Raw genomic sequence first — 23,227 nt, forward strand, 5'->3', positions numbered from 1 at the left:
TACAGCTGTCTGAGCTACTGGTCATCTTGTGGCAATTCGGTTAATTGAATGAATGAGTTTTGTGATGTGTGGATAAGTACTTCTTTTTGTCTGCCCTTTTCCCATTTCAAAGCTCGTCGAAGGGAGGATGAGAGAGGCTTCCTTGCCTGTGGTGTACATAATTTCTTTTCCCTGCTGTCCCTTCAAGTCACATAAACTTTACTGGCTTTTGAAACACTTCAAAAATCCGCAAGCCCTAAGCATCCAAGCCTCTGAAAATCTTACAATCTGCGCTGCCCTTTGTCCAATGCTAAAAGCACACTCTGCTGGCTAAAGGTAGATCTGCACCCAGAGAGAATTCCGAGTTGCATTCAAAACGTTAATTGCATGCAATAGTAATAAAACAATTATTACCTCTATAGACATCCAATTCATGGTGCAGCTCAAAATGCAAGACATTTTTCGTATGTATGAAAATAAACAGCCTCTTTTCCAGCCTTGGGGTGTAAATGTAATAAAAGAGCTCCCGGGTTCTGGTTGAGAACATTCAGATCTAAATGAGAATATCATTTGGCCATCGTCAATTTGTGCTGGCTTAGGTGAGATCATTTATCCCACTAAACAAGGCAGCGGTGGGTGCACAGTTTGGTACAATCAGCTGGGAATTACTGGCATCGTTTTTCTACCGATGTCTTGACCCTTTTTTTTTACAATTTGCTAAATTCTTTGCCACAGCATTTGCCTTTACAGAAAGGAGCTTCGTAGCTCAGCTTTCCACATACAGTGGTACCTCGGGTTACAGACGCTTCAGGTTACAGGCTCCGCTAACCCAGAAATAGTACCTCGGGTTAAGAACTCTGCTTCAGGATGAGAACAGAAATCGCGCAGCGGCAGCGGGAGGCCCCATTAGCTAAAGTGGTACTTCAGGTTAAGAACAGTTTCAGGTTAAATACAGTGGTACCTCTAGATACGAATGGGATCTGTTCCAGAGCCCTGTTCGCATCTAGAGGTAAATGTATCTAGTGACGGCACGTCTGCGCACGCGCGCACCGCTTTTCGCCGTTTCCGCGCATGCGGGTGATGTCATTTTGAGCGTCTGCACATGTGCAAGTGGCGAAACCCGGAAGCAACGTGCTCCGTTACTTCCGGGTTGCTGTGGAGCACAACTCGAACGCGCTCAACTTGAAGCAAATTTAACCCGAGGTATGACTGTACTTGCTTTGGAGATATTGCGACTGAGCCTCCCAATTTTAGGCAGAATCTGCTGATATGGATATTCTAAGCAGTTCTTTTATATTTTCCCCTTCTCACGTGCCTCTCAAAGCATCCTTACCCATCTACCTATTGCCCACACCTGAGCGGCTTCACTTGTGTCCTGCAGGGGGCTCCTCTGCCGATAGAAGATAGAACAATCTAGAACATGAAGGATTTCACAAGAAAAAATGGCGTAATGTATGCAGAGGTTCCCGGAGTCAAACACTGGCATGTCTGAGAGCTCCTAGTCTGAAACTCTGGAGAGTTGTTGCCAGTCAGGGTTGACAGTACTGAGCTAAATGGACCAACAATCTAGTCTTCCTATGTTATTTTGGCTCCTCTCAATATATATAAATATATTTAATTTAATTTTTTTAAAAAAAGGTTTTATTCCATTCAGTACATTTTCTTTTATTTCCCCCCGCCCAAATGCAACCAGTACGATTAGTCCAACTTTAAACACCTGAATGCAATAAATAGGAATGGTGCTCATCAAAAGGATTTCTTCGCCGTGAGTCAAAAATCAGTTCTGGCTGCCGAACCCTTGCACAAATTCAGGGAGAGATAGCACAGATCCCCATCCAACATCTGGATTCATACTGATGAAGTCATCCAGGTTCATCTTGAAGTCTTTTTTTCAAAAGAGAGAGAGAAAAATAAATTATTATTATTATTATTATTATTATTATTATTATTATTAGTGCCCTGCCCATCTGAATGGGTTTCTCCAGCCACTTTGAGCGGCTTCCAACGAAGATTAAAAATACATTAAAATGTCACACATTAAAAACTTCCCTGCCTTCAGATGGCTTCTAAATGTCAGGTAGTTGTTTATCTCTTTGACATCTGATGGGAGGGCGTTCCACAGGGCGGGCGCCACTACCGAGAAGGCCCTCTGCCTGGTTCCCTGTAGCTTTGCTTCCCGCAGTGAGGGAACCGCCAGAAGGCCCTCAGCACTGGACCTCAGCGTCTGGGCAGAACGATGGGGGTGGAGACGCTCCTTCAGGTATACTGGGCCGAGGCCATTTAGGGCTTTAAAGGTCAACACCAATGATGTCAAGAGTACATTTGAGTGTCCCAGAAAGCTGTCTGGGAGATGATACATAATGAAATGGAAAAAAATGTTGAAAATAACTTTTGTTAAGAAACCAGAAGCCTTTTTATTAGTAATTACAGGTACCGATCTACCGAAGAAGCAGAAAAGACTTTTTAATGTCTGGAACAACAGCCGCCCGGGTGTTATTAGCTCGGAGTTGGAAAGAAGATAAAGTCCCTACCAGAGAAGAATGGCAAACTAAGCTGATGGAATATGCCGAGATGGCAAAGCCTGACAGGAAAACTCAGGAACCAAGAGGATAAAAACTTAATAAAAGAATGGAAAAAACTTATAAGCTATCTAGGAGACCATCTGAAAAGCAGATGGAAACAAGAGCAGGATTTTGACTCACTTGTAGTATAAAAAAAAGGACAATATGGTTTGATATAAAAATTGGAGTTATATATGAATATGCAGTTGCAGATTCTTAAAATGAGACCCCATGGGGAGAATGGGGGGGGGAGCCCCGAGATTCAGAGAATCTCTTTATACAGATATCTCTTTACTAGTTTGTGTTTATTTGTACTTTGTATTTGTAAAACCAATAAAAAAATTTTTTTTTAAAAAAAGTATATTTGAATGATGGAGGTTCCTAAACAGACCCCTAAAACACCTCTAGGCAATTTGGCTGCTGGTAGGAAGGTTTCGGCATCTGACAAGAGCATCTGTCCCACGCTCAAGACCCTTGTCTGCTAACCTGGAGAGACACTGCCATTCATTGTAGAAAATGCTGAGCTAGGTAAGAACAATGGTCTGACTAATTCTACAGGGAGACACGGACAGGTGCGCTGGCAGGCATCGGGTCCATGCTCTGGACAGGCTCAAACCAGCAAATCTGGAGGCAAAGAGGGTGGGCTGTTAAAAAGAAGGGAAGACTTAAGAGGGAAATTTCAGCAATAACTGACTCGAAAAAGGTTGTACATGTTGCAGCCATGGGAAAACTCAATCATCTCTACGTGCGGCAGGGAACCAAAGAGCTTTTGAAGATTTTGCAGGGGTATTTGGTGGAACTTTACGGCACATTTTAATAATCACCCCTATCTCAATATAAAATCCCCCTCAAAGTATGGATCCATCTGAAAGCAGCTTTAAGTAGTATTGTCCGTTTGTTTTCTGGTCCATGGGGTCACGAAGAGCTGGACACAACTAAACAACAACAACAAAGGGGACTGAGAGTGTCCTAACAGTGTCTAAGACTACGGTTCTCAGGATACTTTGGTGGGAGCCAGGACTGTTTAAACCAGTGTGATACTGCTTTGGATGTGTAATGCAGATGCGTCCATGCTGTCAAATATATAAAATGCTTTGAGCCTGCGAAGGGAATGTTAAGACTGCAGGTGTAGCGGGAGTCTAAAACAACTTACCTGCGGTCTCGATGCACGGGTATAACGGAGGCGGCTTTTGCCAGTTCCCGCTGGCATCTTTCATGTGGGATCGGTCAGAAGCAAACGTCTTCAGGTACACGTCGGCTCGAACCAACCGGACTTTTCTAAACAAGCCAAACACTTATGTGACGGGGATTGCATAGTCCGCAATGGAAACATCAGGGCTGACTCTGCTCCTAGTATTTTCAGCTACAGCTGGACCAAACATGGATCGTTAGGCATCAAGCTCCTCAAATGTAGTTAACCGTGAACTGTTTTAAAAGGAAATCCACTTTAAACACACAAATTACATTTTTGAAATCTGGTTTAAATCACAATGCAATGGGGCTTAACTTTCAGGTTAAGGGAGTGCACCTTAGGGCCGCAGAGCCCTATATGAGAATAAAGCCCCACTGATCACAGTTGGGCTTACATCCAAGTAGAAATCATAGAATTGACCTGGAAGCAAAAGAAACCATGTGACTCTCTCTCTGTGGCACTTTAAGAGACTAACAAGTGCACTGCTGCAAATGTTTTTGTAGGCAAAAGCCTGCTTTATCATTGTATAGTTCCTGAAGGAGCATCTCCACCCACAACGTTCAGCCCGGACACTGAAGTCCAGCTCCAAGGGCCTTCTGGTGGTTCCCTCCCTGTGAGAAGTGAGGTTACAGGGAACCAGGCAGAGGGCCTTCTCGGTAGTGGCGCCCACCCTGTGGAATGCCTTCCCATCAGATGCCAAGGAGATAAGTAACTATCGGTATCTGACTTTTAGAAGACATCTGAAGGCAGCCTTGTTTAGGGAAGCTTTTAATATTTGATGTTTTATTGTGCTTTTAATATCCTGTTCGAAGCTGCCCACAGTGGCTGGGGAAACCCCGCCAGATGGGTGGGTTATAAATATTATTATTATTATTATTATTATTATTGACAAAACAGGAGCATCTAAATCTGTTGGTGCCATAGAATGCTTTATGGCAGGCATAGGCAAACTCCGGCTCTCCAGATGTTTGGGACTACAATTCCCATCATCCCTAGCTAACAGGACCAGTGGTCAGGGATGATGGGAATTGTAGTCCCAAACATCTGGAGGGTCAGTGTTTGCCTATGCCTGCTTTATGATTATGGAAGGTATCCCATCCTCCCACTGCCCCCAAATCGTTTACATCCACGATCTACAAAAATGATGATGAGCAGAATTGAAATATAAAAAGAGGAAAAACAAAAACATTCTATGACAATTCCACTTACCTGTATAGCATTTATGCAAGCTGTAGTTTGCTAAGGGTGCTGAGAGCTGTTAGGAGACCCCCTGTTCTCTTCACAGAGCTAGAATTCCCAGGGTTCCCTGAGAAGAAGGACTGGCTGTAAAAACCTGGGAACTGTAGGATCGGGAGGAGAATAGGGGGTGCCTAAGAACCATGGGAAGGGACGCGGGTGGCGCTGTGGGTTAAACCACAGAGCCTAGGACTTGCCGATCAGAAGGTCGGAGGTTCGAATCCCCTCGACAGGGTGAGCTCCTGTTACTCGGTCCCTACCCCTGCCAACCTAGCAGTTCAAAAGCACCTCAAAGTGCAAGTAGATAAATAGGTACCGCTCCGGCAGGAAGGTAAACGGCATTTCCATGCGCTGCTCTGGTTCGCCAGAAGCAGCTTAGTCATGCTGGCCACATGACCCGGAAGCTGTATGCCGGCTCCCTCAGCCAATAAAGCGAGATGAGCGCCGCAACCCCAGAGTTGGTCACGACTGGACCTAATGGTCAGGGGTCCCTTTACTACCTTTTTAAACAACAATGGGCACCCTTAACAGACTAGTTCCCAGGGTTCTTTGGGGGGGGAACCATGATGATTTAGAGTGGTATGATACTGCCTGAAATGCAGTTCAGCAGAAGTCAACTAAACCTGTAATGCGCCATGCCAGTTTTGGGTGGGCCCAAATCTTGGTTGTTACTATAGTGGTACCTCTGGATACGAACAGGATCCATTCTGGAGCCCCGTTTGCATCCAGAAGTGAATGCAACCCACGTCTGGCGATTTGCTGCTTCCGCGCATGTGCACAGAGCGCAACCCAAAAGCACTCAACCTGAAGCACATTTAACCCGAGGTATGACTTTATAGTTGCACAGGCAATGTCTGCCCTCACCTTTGAAATTCTGGATGAATAACGCTGTCTGATTTAAAAGCCTTTTCAATATAGGTGTCGATGGGGCAAGGGAAAGGCAGCAAAGTATCGAGGTCGTAAATGAAATTCTGGTCTCCGCTGGCCACATGAAGCAAAACAACATGGTAGTCCTGTAAGTAGACAGTATTACAACTTCTTAACTGTAAGAATCTGTGACAAATGGCTGAGAGAAGTCTCCATCTAGGAATAAAACAATTCAAAAACATATACAATCAAATTTTAAAAAATATTTTTTTAAAAAAACATTGCATTTTTTCCCCTCCAAGAAATCGAGTTGGTGTAGTACACACTTTGAGCCCTGTGGTCTAAACCACCGAGCCTCTTGGGCTTGCCGACTGGAAGGTCGGCGGTTTGAATCCGCATGACGGGGTGAGCTTCTGCCAACCTAGCAGTTCGAAAGCATACCAGCACAAGTAGATAAATAGGTACTGTGGCAGGAAGGTAAACGGCGTTTCCGAACGCTCTGGCCCTCGTCATGGTCAGCAGTTTTTAGTCATGCTGGCCACATGACCCAGAAAGCTGGCTGTGGACAAACGCCGGCTCCCTCGGCCTGAAAAGCGAGATGAGCGCCGCAACCCCATAGTCGCCTTTGATTGGACTTAACCGTCCAGGGGTCCTTTACCTTCTCCCCCTCTTCATTTTATCCTCACAACAACCCTGACAAGTAGGTTAGGATGAAAGGCAGTAGTCAGAAGGGTCTCCAAGGGTCATCCATTCCAACCCCCTGCAATGCAGGAATCTCAGCTACTGAATACCACCCAGTGGTGTCAGAATATACATTTACCTGGAAATATCACCGGACGCAGTTGAACTCCAACTCCCATCAGTCCCAGCTATGGCCAGGCATGATGGGAGTTGTAGTCTTAGCAACATCTGAAGGTCCACAAGTTTCCCACCTCTGGCTCAAGGAGCATAAATTAGGATTCATATCATACTGCATTGGCTAGTGTGTTGGACATGGACACACAATACATATATTTAAATTCCTGGCAAGGCCATATTTCATTGACTGGCCTAGAGCATGTCACATATTTGAATGAGGAGCAGCCATCTTTAGACTGGGCGAATTGCATTAGAATTAAGTGCTTTAAAACAGGCCTCTAGCCTAATACTGGGTAAAATCTAGACATATCTACAGCTTTTTAACTGTAGGTTATGCAGGGAGGTTGAAATGGGGTGACAGAATTCTCTTTCTCTAGAGTGACACCTTTTTTAACGTAATAGGTGCATTTAAAAAGAAAAAAAAAGTAGAAGTAACAGTTGTTAGCAGAGCAACTAGGATAAAGCAGACAGAGACCAGAGAGACAGAGAGAGAAGAAACAGGTAATACTTTACCGAGGTAAACTGTACAAAAACAGCATATGAGAAGAAAGGAACAGAGACATTTGTCCTTCTTAGGTCAAGCCTACACAGGGGGGGAACTCCTTCAAAACTCCATTTCCAGCAACAGTGGAAGGGGCAATTGTAATATTAAACATAGAAGCTCTGAATTTCCTCACCCAAATCACAGGTTGACCAACCATGCCTGCTTGCTGCTCCCAAAGCGGCACCTGTGAATTACAGAGAACAGGTGACTGCATTTCAGTACGGTAAACCAACATAAAAGAGTTCAGACTGCCATTGAGTTAGCCTTTAAAAAAATATCTGATGCAGCTAAGATTTTTTTTCATTGGAATACAGGATGAGACCCAAATATCCCCATGCCGAGTGCCTGAAAAGCTCTTGAGGACCCAAGGAAGATTTGCTCCTAACATGAACGTAGTTTAGCCATTTCAAGTTTAGCATTTCACGGCGAACCTCAGACTCACGCCCTGCCCTCTCCACCTTCCAGGGTGGCTGTGATGAGCCGATTGAAAGCTAATAATAATAGTAGTAGTAGTAGTAGTAATAATAATAATAATAATAATAATTTATTTATACCCCGCCGATCTGGCTGGGTTTCCCCAGCCACTCTGGGCAGCTTCCAACAGAACACTAAAATACAATAACCTATTAAACATTAAAAGCTTCCCTAAACAGGGGCGCGGGTGGCGCTGTGGGTTAAACCACAGAGCCTAGAACTTGCCGATCAGAAGGTCGGCAGTTCGAATCCCCGTGACGGGGTGAGCTCCCATTGCTTGGTCCCAGCTCCTGCCAACCTAGCAGTTCGAAAGCATGTCAAAGTACAAGTAGATAAATAGGTACCGCTCTGGCGGGAAGGTAAACGGCGTTTCCGTGCACTGCTCTGGTTCGCCAGAAGCGGCTTAGTCATGCTGGCCACATGACCCGGAAGCTGTACGCCGGCTCCCTTGGCCAATAAAGCAAGATGTGCGCCACGACCCCAGAGTCGGCCATGACTGGACCTAATGGTCAGGGGTCCCTTTACCTTTAAACAGTGCTGCCTTCAGATGTCTTCTAAAAGTTTCTGCTCCCACTTAGATTGACCTCATCTTAGCATGTTGTCCAAACCCTAAACTGCGGTTCGTACGTTCAAGCAAGCTGGTTTCATCATCCGTGCTCTGAAACTGGCTGACCTGAACAAACCATAGTCAATATCAACTAAAACACTGACTTGGTTTGAACAGAACACACACAGGGAGCATAGATGAAATATTGCTCCCATAAGATGGGAGCGATTGACACCAACTTGGATGGCTTTAAAAAGAGGACTGGACAAATTCAGGAAGGATAAGGCTATCCATGACTACTAATCCTGATGGATATATTCTGTTTCCATGGCTGGAATACCAGTTGCTGGGAAACCCACAGGTCTGGAGAATGAGATTGCGCTCAGATCCTGTTTGCATCTGTCATAGGTGCTTTAGCTGAGATATGTGCATTGAAGGGTTGGAAATAATAATAATAATAATAATAATAATAATAATAATAATAATAATTGTATTTATACCCCGCCCTCCCCGGCCAGAGCTGGACTCAGGGCAGCTAACACCAATAAAATTTCAGTAAAAACATAATGGGGGGGGAGAAAAAGAAAAAAAACAATTTAAAACACAGGTTAAAATGCAATTTAAAATGCAGTATAAGGGGAGGAAAACATAAGGGTCAGACTAAGTCCAAACCAAAGGCCAGGCAGAACAGCTCTGTTTTGCAGGCCCTGCGGAAAGATGTCAAGTCCCGCAGGGCCCTAGTCTCTTGTGACAGAGCATTCTATCAAGTCGGGGCCAGTACTGAAAAGGCCCTGGCCCTAGTTGAGACCAACCTAACCACCTTGTGACTTGGGACCTCCAAAATGTTCTCATTTGTGGACCTTAAGGTCCTCTGCGGGGCATACCAGGAGAGGCGGTCCCGTAGGTACGTGGGTCCTAGGCCGCATAGAGCTTGGGGTCCCATCCAAGTCTACAATTCTATGATTCTATCTGGTTGGCCACTAAGAAAATAGGAGGCAGGAGTAATGGTCATGGGGCTGATCTTCATTGTCTTTCAAACCCTATTTCCAATTGGCCTGTCTACTCAGAAGAAAGTCCCCTTGATTTCAGGTAAGCTTACCCCCAAGAGAAGTGGGTATAGGATTGCAGCCTAAAAAAACCATTAGGATCCTATTCTGCATGCAATAGCAAATAAGCCACTTAAGCTATCACATATATTCCATAGAACCCAGCTTCTGATGCTGCCGTGGCAAATGTCATTTCGCATTTCAGAATCGGTTCAAAATGCCGCAACTCACCATCCTCCTGTCATTGGAAATGAAAACTGCATAAAATTCTTCTAAAGGGTATAGATTCTGGTTTCGGATGTATTCACAAAGCTTCCACACATTTTCCTCACTGTAACAGAGAAAACAGATAAACACAACCTACTACATTTCCATTCCACGTTCTCCCCAGTAATAAAATTTCAACATTGCATGCATTCAGTGATATTGATTATTAGGACTTTGTGTTGTTTTTTAAATAGGGAATCTTCCCGGCCTGAGAGACCCACACTCGCTTCCGGACAAGATTCTGAGGTCCACTTGCTAGTGGGGTGTTAGGGTTCAGAGACAAAAGTGGTCTAAGCAATGAATATAAGATTTTATTTTATACAGTAGGCTAGTTTCCACATAGGGAAGCGGGCGGCGCTGTGGGTTAAACCACAGAGCCTAGGACTTGCCGATCAGAAGGTCGGCTCCTGTTGCTCGGTCCCTGCTCCTGCCAACCTAGCAGTTCAAAAGCACGTCAAAGTGCAAGTAGATAAATAGGTACCACTCCGGCGGGAAGGTAAACGGCGTTTCCATGTGCTGCTCTGGTTCGCCAGAAGCGGCTTAGTCATGCTGGCGACATGACACGGAAGCTGTACGCCGGTTCCCTTGGCCAATAAAGCGAGGTGAGCGCCGCAACCCCAGAGTCGGTCACGACTGGACCAAATGGCCAGGCGTACCTTTACCTTTACCTAGTGTCCAAATACAAACCCCCACCTCTATCCTCCATTCAGGCAAGCAGGATGCACTATCAGGGTTCAAAGAAACATTCTGACTAGGCCAAAACATTTGGGATGAGAAGCATGGGCAGTGAGGGAGAGTTTCAAGGATCAGACTGAGGACAGCAATTGTCCCCTCAGGGCAATCGAGAGCCACAATTGCCCCAGGGTTCTTGAGGTTCCCCAACTCATTCTTTACAGGGTTTATTCCTCATTCCACTTTCATGTCCCACTCTGAAAAGCTTGATCCAATCACTTTTAATGTTTAATGTAATCAGCAGATTTTTTTCTGGAGCCCTTCTTATTTCTACCAGAATCTATGCCCACTCCAAACACACACCTTTGATTCCAGGTATGCTAATGGACACCTGCTTCTTGGGAGAAAAGCAATGACAAACCTAGGCAGCATCTTAAAAAGCAAAGACATCACCTTGCCAACAAAGGTCCCTATGGTAAAAGCTATGGTTTTCCCAGTAGTGATGTATGGAAGTGAGAGCTGGACCATAAAGAAGGCTGATCGCCGAAGAATTGATGCTTTTGAATTATGGTGCTGGAGGAGACTCTTGAGAGTCCCATGGACTGCAAGAAGATCAAACCTCTCCATTCTGAAGGAAATCAGCCCTGAGTGCTCACAGGAAGGACAGATCCTGAAGCTGAGGCTCCAATACTTTGGCCACCTCATGAGAAGAGAAGACTCCCTGGAAAAGACCCTGATATTGGGAAAGATGGAGGGCACAAGGAGAAGGGGACGACAGAGGATGACATGGTTGGACAGTGTTCTCGAAACTACCAGCATGAGTTTGACCAAACTGCGGGAGGCAGTGGAAGACAGGAGTGCCTGGCGTGCTCTGGTCCATGGGGTCACGAGGAGTCAGACATGACTAAACGACTAAACAACAACAATGCTGATGGAAGTTCATAACTTCCCAATGAAATGTGGGGTGTTTGCATGCAGTGATCAGGTAACCTCAAGGAGAGTGAACCTATGTCAGCAAGGCAGGTCTTGTCATCTGGAGAGGTAATTTCGGTGCTATTAATGCAGCAGTTTCACTTCACCCCCAGAGGCCCGCTCCATTGTCTCTCAAGACAGACAGATGCCAGCATCAATCAACTACAATTTCCACAACCTCCGGCCACTAGCTGTCTCAACTTCCTGCACTGGCGTTAAGGGGAAGATTTCTGCGGAAGCAATTCTCCAGACATCAACTTCGGAGGAGCTTCTGATATATTGGAGAGCTCCAGATATTCTGGAAAAGGTTGCAGCAGCTGCTGCGATCTTCTCCAGAGCTGCGATGCTCTAGAATTAAAGTGGTCCTTATGTCCTATTCTATTAGGAGCACTGCAGCAATCGCCTCCTCTCCCCCCGTGTTGCATGCTTTCTTACCAGTAGCAGCCGGTGTAGACGCAACCGGGCCGAGCAGGCACCGCGGGCTCATAGCCAGCCGGCGCTGCAGCTGCCGCATCTGCAAGACCCGGCTCTGGCTGATCCATTCGGAGCCTCACTCAGCTAGCAAGGGGGAAGGTTGTGCGGGGCTCATTTCCCGGAGAAAGGCTTGGTGCATTTCGCCGCCGCTGCAGCTGCTTAGACAGACCCGGGAAGCGCCGCGCGGCTTGTGTTGCAAGCAAGTCCTTCCCCGGGAAACGCGGCAGCGTTGCCAAGATTGGAAATCCCAGGGAAGCGAAGAAGCTGTGCACGAAAGGGGGAAGCCTCGGCAAAAGCTGGTGGGAGGTTTCAGCAAAACCACCTTGCCCTTGCTAACCCCGAGCCTTGCTTTGCATGCATGCTGTTGCTCGGGGGCCCGCCCCAAATAAGTTCGTCACCAAAACTACCGTAATCTGTATGAAATTGTCTCTCAACGATACAGTACTGCGCCCCAGGCTGCTGCCTAGCCAGTCTAGTGAGAAGACGGCCCTGGATGCAGGGTTTCAATCCTGCACAATTACACAAAGCAAGTCTCGCTTCCGATGCAATGTTTTCCCCCCAAAATTTATTTATTTATTTATTTATACATACATACATACATACATACATACCCCGGTCAGAGCCGGGCTCAGGGCGGCTAACACCAATAAAATTTCTGTAAAAACATAATGGGGGGTACAATTTTAAATACAGGTTAAAATGCAATTTAAAATGCAGTCTCATTTTAAAAGTCAAAACCACAAGGGGACGGAAGCATAAGGGTCAGACTGAGTCCAAAGCAAAGGCCAGGCGGAATAGCTCTGTCTTGCAGGCCCTGCGGAAAGATGTCATGTCCCACAGGGCTATAGTCTTTTGTGACAGAGCATTCCTCCAAGTTGGGGCCAGTACTGAAAAGGCCCTGGGCCTAGTTGAGACCAACCTAACCACCCTGGGACTTGGGACCTCCAAAACGTTGCCATTTGTGGACCTTAAGGTCCTCCGCGGACCTGTTGAGAAGCGCAACGACGCACCATGGGAACTCAAGGCTGTGTGCGGGTCAGCGGCTGCAGAAACAACAGAAAAGCCTTATGTGGCCCTTCCCTCTACATTGCACGGCATTGGACTAGATGACCCAAGGGATTTCTTCCCCCTCTACAATGATGTGATTCTAAATGGACTGTGGTCCAATCCAGGAAACCCAATTCCGTCCTGAATTTGCCAGCTTTTAAGATTCAGCTGGGCTGTTCTCATTTCTGCCATTTTCAGATGTGTGCCCAATGTTTATTCGCAACGCATGATCCTTCGTTTAAGTACGCCTGGCTAAAAGGGCATTCAGTATGCTTGCATTTCCACCTTCACATTTTATTAATCGCTGAGTTTTATTGGTGCTTTTGCTGCTAATTTATTTTAGAGGGGTGGAGTTGTACATCTTCAACTGTGGATGTGATTTCCTATTGCTGTTTTGTACGCTGCCTTATGAGAAGACCTGTGCTGCAAGGCAGGTTATCAATATTTTAATAAATAACAACACATACATTTGTATTGTGGAGCCCAGTTTCATGGGGAGGGGGTAAAGACCCACTTTATCAAATAGGCACGAGACTATTAATGGAGAGCAAACTTTTTATCATGAATAAAGGGTAGTGTGTGTTGTGTCCTAGTATTTTTAGGAAGCGGGGCCAAAACTGCAGGAATGAACAGCACAAATTAATCCAGTTAAATGCATAAGATCCAATCAGCGTGGACGTGGCCCATTCTGGAAGGGAGGAATATGCAGAGCACCTTTAAGTGCTTTAATACATAAGAGGTCAAATTCTTAGTCGATAAAGAGATGAGGGCAACCCCGCCCTCTTCCTTAAGGGAGCGAAAATCTTGCAGGTCTTGTCTGGGGACTTGACCTGAGACCTGATTCGGGGCTGGAGAGAAGAGGCTGGTTTTCCATCCAGGAGAGGCGAGCATCTCCATTTGGGATCTGTTCCGAAAGTTACCTGGGATCGGTGAGAAAAGCTTCCCGTCTTTTAATACGCTTTTGGGCAGGGCGTCCTTCGTGTTAAAGTCTAGGGCAACAGGGATAAAGGAAATGCAAGATTCCTGGGAAGAGCCACGTTTGGAAAAGCCTGCAGGATCAGGCCAATGACCCATCATCTAGGCCAGCATCCTGATCTCACAGTGGCTAATCCGATGCCCATGAGAAACCCAAAACAAGGCCTGAGTCCATGAGCCTCTCCTGCGGTTTTCAGCCACTGGTAATGAGGAGCGTTAGGGCAACTTGTCCTCCAAGAATTTCTCTCAGCTTTTAAAAGCCCCCCAATTTGGTGCCCCTCTTATAATGCAAAGATGGCGGCGCGCATAGACGCTGCGGCTTAGTGCTCTCCCTTAGCGTTTTGTTTTGTTTTTATCACTTTTATTATTTTTGCTTGGTCCGAGTATGTCTGACCGGGCAAGAAAGATTTACAGCAGGCAGGAACTTCTGAAGGTCGGGTTACAGTGTGAACGAGCTGTAAGAGCTGATTATTTTCGCCCAGATAACGTTCCGGTGGGAGTAGCCAGGCCGCCGGGCTCTCCATGGATTACTATGCCTCCAGGGAGGAGGCGAAGGCGGCGTAGAGACAGGAGGCAAAGGCGGGGTTGTCGGGCTGGCGTCCTGGTAAGATTACAGAGGAGTCCATCTAAACCACCACTCCCCAGCATATTTCTTGCCAATGTGAGATCTCTTGCCAACAAGATGGATGAATTGAGGTTGCAGGCAGCAAAGAACAGCCTTGTAAAAGATTGCTGCGTTTTATTTGTCATTGAGACATGGCTTCAACCGTCCATACCAGACACAGCTATTCAGTTGGAAGGCTGGGTGGTACATCGTCATGACCGAGGCATGGACTTCGGAAAAACCAGAGGAGGGGGGCTGTGCGTATATGTGAACAAATGCTGGTCCAATAATTCTAAGACTGTGGGCAGTCACTGTTCACCGGATTTGGAATATGTGGCTGTTAAATGTAGACCAGCCTATCTCCCTAGGGAGTTTACAGCTGTTATGTTAACTGGTGTGTACGTGCCACCAGATGCCAATGCCAACTTGGCTTTGGGATGCCTGCAGAGCCTTATCAGCAGCCAGCAAGACAAGTATCCTGAAGCTGTGCACATCATTGCGGGAGACTTCAACCATGTAGAACTTAAAACAGTGCTCCCAACGCTCTATCAGCATGTGAAATGTCCCACAAGAGGGGACAAGACACTAGATAAAGTTTATTCGAATGTAAATCACGGCTATAGGGCTTTACAGCTGCCACACTTGGGCCAGTCCGACCATATGTCTTTGTTCCTGGTACCAGCATATATCCCACTCAGGAAACGGGCTCCCACAATATTAAAATCTGTTAAAATCTGGCCTGAAGGTGCTATTCACCAGCTGCAGGACTGTTTTGAGAGAACTAATTGGGATATTTTCGATCGTTCAGACCTGGAGGAGCACACGGCGGCAGTTCTGTGCTATATCAATCACTGCACAGACACTGTCACAGTAAACAAATCCATCCGGTTTTATCCCAATCAGAAACCCTGGATGAATAGAGAGGTCCAGGGCCTGTTGCGGGAAAGGAACAGGGCTTTCAGGTCAGGCGAGGTGCAGCTTTACAGTGTGGCAAGAGCAAACTTGAAGAGGGGTATTCGACAGGCAAAACGGGATTATAGGCTGAGGATTGAGGACAATTTAAGGAGCAACAACACAAGACAGATGTGGCAGGGGATTCAGCACATTACCAACTACAAACCTAACCTTGGTGCTGTCGACGGTGACCCTTTGCTGGCGGAGGAGCTTAACCTCTTCTTTGCTCGCTTCGAGAAGGAGCCACCTGAGACGCCGGTATTACAGCCACCAGCCCATAGGGGCCCCTCATTCACGGTAGAGGAGCATGAGGTGAGAAAGGTATTGAGGATGGTGAATCCGAGGAAGGCGGCTGGACCTGATGGCATCACTGGAAAGGTGTTGAAGGGCTGTGCGGATCAGCTGGCGAGGGTCTTTACTAAGATCTTCAACAAGTCCTTACACCAGTCTATTGTCCCACCCTGCCTGAAGTCGTCAACTATTGTCCCTCTGCCTAAAAAATCCACAATCAGTAGTTTGAACGACTACAGACCAGTTGCACTGACTCCAATCATCATGAAGTGTTTTGAGAAACTGATGCGCCGTCATATTATTTCCTGTCTTCCATCAACTTTTGACAACTACCAGTTTGCATACAGGGCAAATAGATCCACAGAGGACGCTATCACCACTACTCTCCATGCTGCTCTGTCCCATCTGGAGCAGCCGGGGAGTTATGTGAGGCTGCTGTTTGTGGACTTTAGCTCAGCTTTTAACACTATCCTCCCCCATAGACTGGTGTCCAAGCTAGAGGCGATTGGACTCTCCAACTCCACCTGTCTCTGGGTTTTGGATTTTTTGTCAGAACGTTCTCAGAGGGTTAGAGTAGGGTCACATATGTCCACAGCCCTTAGCCTTAACACCGGCTCACCACAGGGTTGTGTGTTGAGTCCCCTGCTCTATGCTCTCTATACGTATGACTGTACAGCCACCTATTCCAGCAACAAAATCATCAAGTTTGCTGATGACACTACGGTGGTAGGGCTCATTTCAGGAGGGGATGAGTCCGCCTATCGGGACGAGGTGGAGCGGCTCTGTGTTTGGTGTGGAGAGAACAATCTGGCTCTTAATACGGCTAAGACCAAGGAATTAGTGGTGGATTACAGGAAAAAAAAGGCGGACATTCAGCCCTTGTATATCAATGGGGAACGGGTGGAGAGGGTGGCGGAATTCAGGTTTTTGGGAGTAACTATCGATCAGGGCATGACTTGGAGTGCAAATACCACTGCTCTGGTGAAGAAGGCCCAGCAGAGAATTTATTTCCTCAGACTTTTAAAGAAGAACAATCTGAGTGAGAGACTGCTGGTGTCCTTCTACCGAGGCTCCATAGAGAGCATTCTTACATACTGTATTTGTGCTTGGTTCTCCAGTTGTACAGCTAGGGAGAGGAAGGTGCTCCAGAAGGTCATAACCACAGCACAAAGGATTATTGGTCAACCTCTCCCATCTTTGGAAGAATTGTACGGTTCCCGTTGTCTTAGGAAAGCAAACAACATCCTGCAGGATTCATCTCACCCGGGATACAGTCTGTTTGCACTACTGCCTTCTGGCAGGAGATATAGAAACATCAAGTCAAGGACAAATAGACTGAAAAACAGTTTTTACCCGAGAGCTGTGGCCCTTTTGAATGCTGTAACTCGATAGTGTGACCTGGGAGATTGATGGGTGTGGGTGTGGCTGGAATGTGGTTTGTTGGTTGTTGTTGTTGTTTTGCTTTTGTTGTTTTTAAGGGATGGCATCCAATTTCGTTGCACTTGTGCAATGTTGCACGTGTGTAATGACAATAAAGAATCTATCTATCTATCTATCTATCTTGTTTTATGAAGGCGAGCATGCATTGCACATGCTTTTTTCCTATGTGCGTGCATGTTGTTGGCTTGGAAGCAAGTCCCGCTTTGCTCAAAGGAGCTTACTCGCGGGTAAGCGGAATAGGGGGGAAAAGGGCGCTGGTTGTGCTGCTAGGCAGGGTTTTCTCTGCAGAAAAGCAACCGCCTCTTGCATCTTATTTACAGAAAAGCGTTTGCATTCCTGCACTCGCTCGTTTGCCAGCAGCTTACTTCGTAGTAGTTGGCGGCGGATCGCTCCGACCCGGACAGGATCTTTTAAAAAGTAGCCTGTTGGCTGGAAAAAATACTGCTCCGTCTCTCCAAGGTGCGGTTCCTGCCCACCGTGGTGACCGCTTTAAGGCTTTGCGCCGCAATGCACTTAATTAGGATATGCAATACTTTGGGCCGGTGTTTGTGTTGCTACAGGATACCCTTCCAGCAAAAACTGTTTAGTGGCGAGTACAGATATAACATGCAATATAACAAATAAATTAAAAAATCGGGCATTTGCAACAAGGGCTGCGCGCGCTCCTAGTTATTGCGCAATGTTTATTTTGTTAGTATTTTTTAAGTTTGGCCCCTCCAAACCCACACTCTGAGCGCGGTTTTGTTTCCCGCAGCAAACTGGCCTCGGGAAGGCGCGGGATTTGAAGCGGGGGGGGTGGGGGTGGGAGGAGCCTGCGAGGCAGAGCCGCGCGCGCCGGGCCCCGCCAACCAATCACGACGCAGAAGCAGGAGGAGGACGAGCGGGCTCTCAAAACAACTTCGCGCGCGCCAAAACTCCGGGGGAGAAACACAGCGAAGAGAGCGCCGTGTCCCTCCGCCGGTTTGGGACTACTTGTCCAGCGGCGAACTCACTAGCCTTTAGGATTTTTCTTTTAAAAGTGTTCTGTACTAGAAATAGGGAAGGAAAAGGGAAGTAGTTCAGAGCCTAGGAGGTTTGGCAGGGGTTTTGTATTTTCCTTTCCCACCGTGAGGTTGAGAAGCAGGCGCTGAGGTGCGGAGGGGTTCGAATGGCGGTTGGGTGAAGCGGCTCCTCCCGGTTTGTGGCGCCAGAATTCGTCGGCGGCGAAGGAGCCTCGTCTGTGGCGGCCAAGGCCTCGTCCAGCTGTCAGGGCGACGCGACGGGAGGGTCATGGTGATGCTCCGAAGCGGCTCGGGCGGCCCTAGCCGTCCAGGCCCGGGCGGCGCTCCCGCCGGCGGCAGCAACTCAGGCGGCGGCCGACGGGGCGCAACGCCGGCGTCGCCTTACGACGCGATGGAGACGAGCTCCGAGTTTCTCTCATTGGAGCTCCCATCGGCTTCCTCGGCAGCGGCCGGCGGAGACAAGGCCCGGAGAGCCGTCGCGGTGAGGAGAAAACCGGGGGGGGGAGGCGCACCTTCTACTTTTATTAAGTCCCTTATGGAGATTCAGATTCCTACCTCAGGAGGGACCACCCTCAGGCGGCAAAGGCTGTTTTATGTGTAATGAATTCATTATTATTACTATTTTTTAAAGTTGCTGGCGGCTGCTGCTCCTTGCCACTAGAGGCTTTGGAAGCAGCTGCCCAGAAAAACCGGAGCGCGCGATAAAACCAACACCAAAACAACGCAGCTGGGCAGCAAAAGTTTCAGAACAAGCGGCGAAACGCTGCGTGAAAATCTTGAAAGTTTCGGACAAAAAACTAAATCAATCAAAATGTCATAATGCCAGTAATATCGTTTTGAATTTTGTTTGGTTGCTTCTCTCTAGCATTTTTGTCTTATCCTGCTATGGCTGTATGCTAATGCAATAAAGGTTTGATTGATTGATTGAAAAAACTAAACATTCATTTTGTATGTGGGGGTTTTTTTGGGAGGGTGACCCAGAAGCTGGGAAGTCGTTGTTTTGTAAATACTATTTATTGCTTTTTCCACACACCAGAAGATACGAAGTCTTAAGAGTAGGGAGAACGGCTCTGGATTAGAAACCGAAGTTGCCCATCTAGTCCGTCATCCTTGTCCCCACTCAGCCTGGTGTTGATAAGCACAGGGAACCCAAAGCGCACAGCCATTAGTTAGACAGGGTTTGTGGGGGGGGGGCAAGCTTAATAATCCCCCTTTTGCCCGCCTCAATCGCCCATATTGCATGGTAGCGAGTGCCACGAGTTTTGAACTATGTGTCCCGAAACTCGCCCTAAGATTCAGCTCCTTTGCATGACAATGCCTTCCAGCAAATTGAGCAATCCGCCCCCTCGAGCTTGTCTTGGAAGCGGGTTTTTTAACAGCAGGCTGTGGGCTTGACTTGCCCAGAGGGTATATCATTGCCCTGTTCGTTTCCTTTGTCATGCACAGTGCCTTTCTAAACATCTCTCCAAGTTGGGCAGTGGCCCTGTCCCTCCCCCCTTTCTCTGATTCTAGCTATCTTTCATTGCCTTTACTCACCTTGGCACTCAATTGCTCCTTTAGAGTCTTTCAAACATGCAAACACACACACACACACACACACACCCCCCATCCAGCACGGTTGCTCACATTGATCAAACTAAGAGTGGGGTAGATAACAATAGCTTTTTTCTTGGTGATGTTAATGTGGCTGTTGGTTGGAAGTGTAGCCAAGTCAGTTCCACTGTGAGCAGACCTACCTGAAATTAATGAATGTAAGTTGGTAATGCCTATTACTTTTAGTGGGTCTATTGTGAGTTAAGGTTACCAGATGTCCCCGTTTCCCGGATTTACAAATCAGTCCCCTGACAAAATCCTATCATTCCTACTGAAGTTGAAAAGTGTCCCCGGATTCATGGAAAAAAAATTGGTAACCTTATTCTGAGTAGAACATAATACAGCCCATGACCTAGCATTCAGGCAGGAGTGGTCTTGAGTACCAGTGAGTACCTACCAACCTACCAACAACCTGCCTTGTCTGAATTGAATCTGTTTATTTGACTTCATCCTGCCTGGTGGTTTTGCATTTCCTGGGTATCTTGGCTCAGATGTAACGGAGAAATAGTTCTTGACTTTAAACCTCCAAACTATCACACACTTGTATTTTAATGTAGATATCATAAGGGACAGAATAGAACTGTGTGGGTCATGCCATGACTATAGTGGAGAACAGACCCAATTTTTCATTGGAACTTCGGGATGTATGTGTGTATCTAACTATATATCTATCTACTTGTAAATATGGCTTTTTACTATTTGTGTGCAGTTGAAGAGCATTTGTTGAATGCTTTCATCTCTTAATTTTCAGTTGATGTTTCATGCTCTTGTTAGTTGCCTTAATAATCCTTCCGATTTTACATACACCATGGGTGATCCAAAAGTATCCTTCCAATTCAGTTTTTCTATCGTAAACTAGTTAGTTTAATTTAGGCAGTACATTTAAAACATAATGTGTGATCTTTGGAGTGCCAGTCACATCCTTTTCAGTTAATGTAAATGATGAGCTGATATGCAACTACTAATCACAAAATATGGAGAGGTTTTTGTCAGTTGTTAATTTATATACCACTTACATGTCAAATTGGCTTTTAAGTGGCTTACAACTATTCAAACATCCATAATTATTTAAAATACACAATAATATTAAAGCATCCTTAATTAGAATATACAATAATACACAAAAATTAAAAGCAAATAGTACAATGTGCATGTTCCTAATTGGTTTTTACTTCTTCAGGAGTTTTCTTCAGATAAAGAATGTGAACATTTACATTCCTTAAGATCTATGAGGAAAAATAATCAACATTATTCAGACTCTAGTTTTGACAAAAGCGTGACAATGCTGAGTGAGAATGGTATTAACAGGAAACATTTTACAAGGTAATAACTTTTTCTACTTCTTGCAGATATGTTTGTAAGATCATTTTATGTTCTACCTGTATTACTTGTAGCCTAGTTTATTAAGTCCTACACTCTTAAGTACCAGAGTTTTTTTATACACGTGCTGTGCTCCCCGCAGAGTAAATTAGTGCTTACAAATCTGACTGCATGTAGAGCACCTCACATTGCCAGAACTTAAGTGGGCCCAGTTATGCTGATTGCTATTTGTATTCCATGCCTTGGAAATTGTCTTCTTGAGTAAATTTGTCCTTTGGTCATTGTTAGAGAAAATTGTGGTGTAGAAACTACAGCTTTTCTGAGGTGGATTTCAACTGAAGTTCTTGGTTGAATTGCTTGAGGATGATGGCACAGGCTTATATACTTTAAGATTTAAATACCGTATTTTTCGCCCTATAGGACGCACTTTTCCCCTCCAAAAATGAAGGGGAAATGTGTGTGCGTCCTATGGGGCGAGTGCAGGGTTTTGCTGAAGCCTGGAGAGCGAGGGGGGTCGGTGCGCACCGACCCCTCTCGCTCTCCAGGCTTCAGGAAGCTTTCCGCAAGCCGCGGGAGAGCTGCGCGAAGTTGCGCAGCTCTCCCACGGCTAGCGGAGAGCTTGCCTGCACCCAGATGCTTGGGCTTCCGGCTTCGCACAGCTCTCCCATGGCTAGTGGAGAGCTTGCCTGCACCCAGAAGCTTGGGGCGCGCTGAGCTCAGCACACCCCAGGCTTCCGGCTTCGCGCAGCTCTCTCACGGCTAGCGGAGAGCTTGCCTGCACCCAGAAGCTTGGGGCGCGCTGAGCTCAGCACACCCCAGGCTTCTAGCTTCACGCAGCTCTCCGCTAGCCGTGGGAGAGCTGCGTGAAGTCGCACAGCTCTCCCACGGCTTGCGGATAGCAGCCTGTTCTAGGGTCGGGGGAAGCTCGGGCTTCCCCAGCCCCGCACCTGGGGGGAAAATAATTTTTTCCCTTTATTTCCCCCCCCCCAAAAAAAAACTAGGTGCGTCCTATGGGGCGAAAAATACGGTATTTACATCTTGGACTTCTTGAATGATCATACGTTTCTACTACCATCATGTGAAAAGATTATCTCTTTTAGGGTTTCCTGTTAACTAAGTATTGTGTATATGACATACATATCTGGACAGGCAGCCACTCCATTGACATATGGTGGGCCTTGGCTTATGATGCACCAGTGAATTGTGCCCCATTTTGCTCCTCCCAGCTAGCACTGAAAAGTAACCACAATCCATGGTGAAGTTAGGATTGTAGTTTGTTTCAATGCAACAAACCACATTCAGTAAGCCCAAGAACAAATCTTTGCTACAGAATGTGTTCAAACATAATTCTAAGCCAGAGATGGTGGTTTGTTTCGTAAAGCCAGGAGAAGCGATTGACTTGATTCATTCATGCGGTAAGCAATGGTTTATGACTATCACATGAGAATTTGGCCAATGCCAAGCAAATTGACTGTAAGCAATATGAACTAGAACATTTATTTATTTAAAATCTTTCACTTTTCAGCGGCCAATCAATATTTTCCAAGTAGTTTACTAAATAGTAAAAAGTGCAAATGTGAAAGAAATAAAACATAAGAGCACAGGATAAAAACTTGCAGCATCTTAGAAGAAATAAAAAAATAGGTTTAAAAGCCTGAAGGAAGGGGAGGTTGTTGTCTGGTACTAAACTTACAGCAAAGTAGGAGCTAGGCAAGCTTCAGGTTATCTCCTGTTTGCCACTCCCCTTGCTTCCAGTGGTGAGGGTATCTGGAGAAAGGTATCAGGTCTAATTCTTGACACACAGGCAGATGGATCCAGGAATAGACTTCTTAGTAGATACTGGTTTGTTAGTTGGGTAGAGCTTTTAAATAAGTACCTTGCACTTTGAACTGAAGTTTTATGTAATAGGGAGCAAATTCAAACTGTGTGATTATTATCCTACCTCCTGGTTCCTTTTAGCAGTCTTTAACAGCTGTGTCCTCCACTAACTGGAACTTTCAGATGTCTTCAAAGGCCCCATAAAAGAGCATGTTGCAGTAAATCATATCTGGAATTTACTGGAGAATTAATAACTGAGGCCAAGATGTATCTACTCTGGAGAGTCTGTAACTGGTGCTGTCCAAAATACTGTACTTTACATGCCACTGGAGCACTGGATGGCAATAATGGATTTATAATCATCCTCAAACTACACACCTGATTCTTGTGGAATAGGGCAACCCACTCTAGAACTGAATGAACACAGTCTCTCTGAACATATGAACCAGCCACCAATAGTTCCTACACCTTGGCAGAATAGAGCTTCATTGAAAA

At 46.2% G+C, this 23,227-nt stretch overlaps 2 protein-coding genes across 4 annotated transcripts in view; one reads left to right on the forward strand and one right to left on the reverse strand.

Annotated features, from left to right (window-relative positions):
* Nucleotides 1-1,613: 1,613 nt before the first annotated feature.
* Nucleotides 1,614-12,065, reverse strand: NTAQ1 (N-terminal glutamine amidase 1). 2 transcript variants are annotated; one of them, XM_053395365.1, is made up of 6 exons: nt 11,651-12,065; nt 9,536-9,635; nt 7,371-7,421; nt 5,833-5,981; nt 3,694-3,818; nt 1,614-1,863 (listed from the first exon to the last, which is right to left on the reverse strand). In XM_053395365.1, the coding sequence occupies exons 1-6, from the start codon at nt 11,755-11,757 to the stop codon at nt 1,757-1,759; spliced, it is 639 nt and encodes a 212-aa protein (XP_053251340.1). In that variant the 5' UTR covers nt 11,758-12,065; the 3' UTR covers nt 1,614-1,756. The 2 variants fall into 2 exon arrangements, with proteins under 2 accessions (XP_053251340.1, XP_053251341.1); XM_053395366.1 differs by lacking the exon at nt 9,536-9,635 and having other exon boundaries at nt 11,651-11,704.
* A 6,001-nt stretch (nt 12,066-18,066) lies between these two features.
* ATAD2 (ATPase family AAA domain containing 2) overlaps nt 18,067-23,227 on the forward strand; it is a 30,178-nt gene continuing 25,017 nt past the window's right edge. Inside the window, exons 1-2 of one of the 2 annotated variants that reach the window (XM_053395328.1) lie at nt 18,067-18,482; nt 20,775-20,917. In XM_053395328.1, coding sequence (XP_053251303.1) covers nt 18,270-18,482; nt 20,775-20,917 — 356 coding nt within the window. In that variant the 5' untranslated portion in view covers nt 18,067-18,269. The remainder of the gene's footprint in view (nt 18,483-20,774; nt 20,918-23,227) is intronic. The other variant, XM_053395326.1, reaches the window with a different exon arrangement.

The sequence above is a fragment of the Podarcis raffonei genome, chromosome 7 (genome assembly GCF_027172205.1).
Source record: "Podarcis raffonei isolate rPodRaf1 chromosome 7, rPodRaf1.pri, whole genome shotgun sequence".
NCBI classification, from domain to species: Eukaryota; Metazoa; Chordata; class Lepidosauria; order Squamata; family Lacertidae; genus Podarcis; species Podarcis raffonei.

Coding starts and splice junctions, on each gene's coding strand:
- NTAQ1 (XM_053395365.1), bottom strand. CDS start 11,757: ATGGATCAGCCAGAGCCGGGTCTTGCAGATGCGGCAGCTGCAGCGCCG. Junction 7,422..9,535: donor TTTCCAATGACAGGAGGATG/GTGAGTTGCGGC, acceptor TGTAATTCACAG/GTGCCGCTTTGGGAGCAGCA. Junction 3,819..5,832: donor ATTCATCCAGAATTTCAAAG/GTGAGGGCAGAC, acceptor TGGCTTGTTTAG/AAAAGTCCGGTTGGTTCGAG.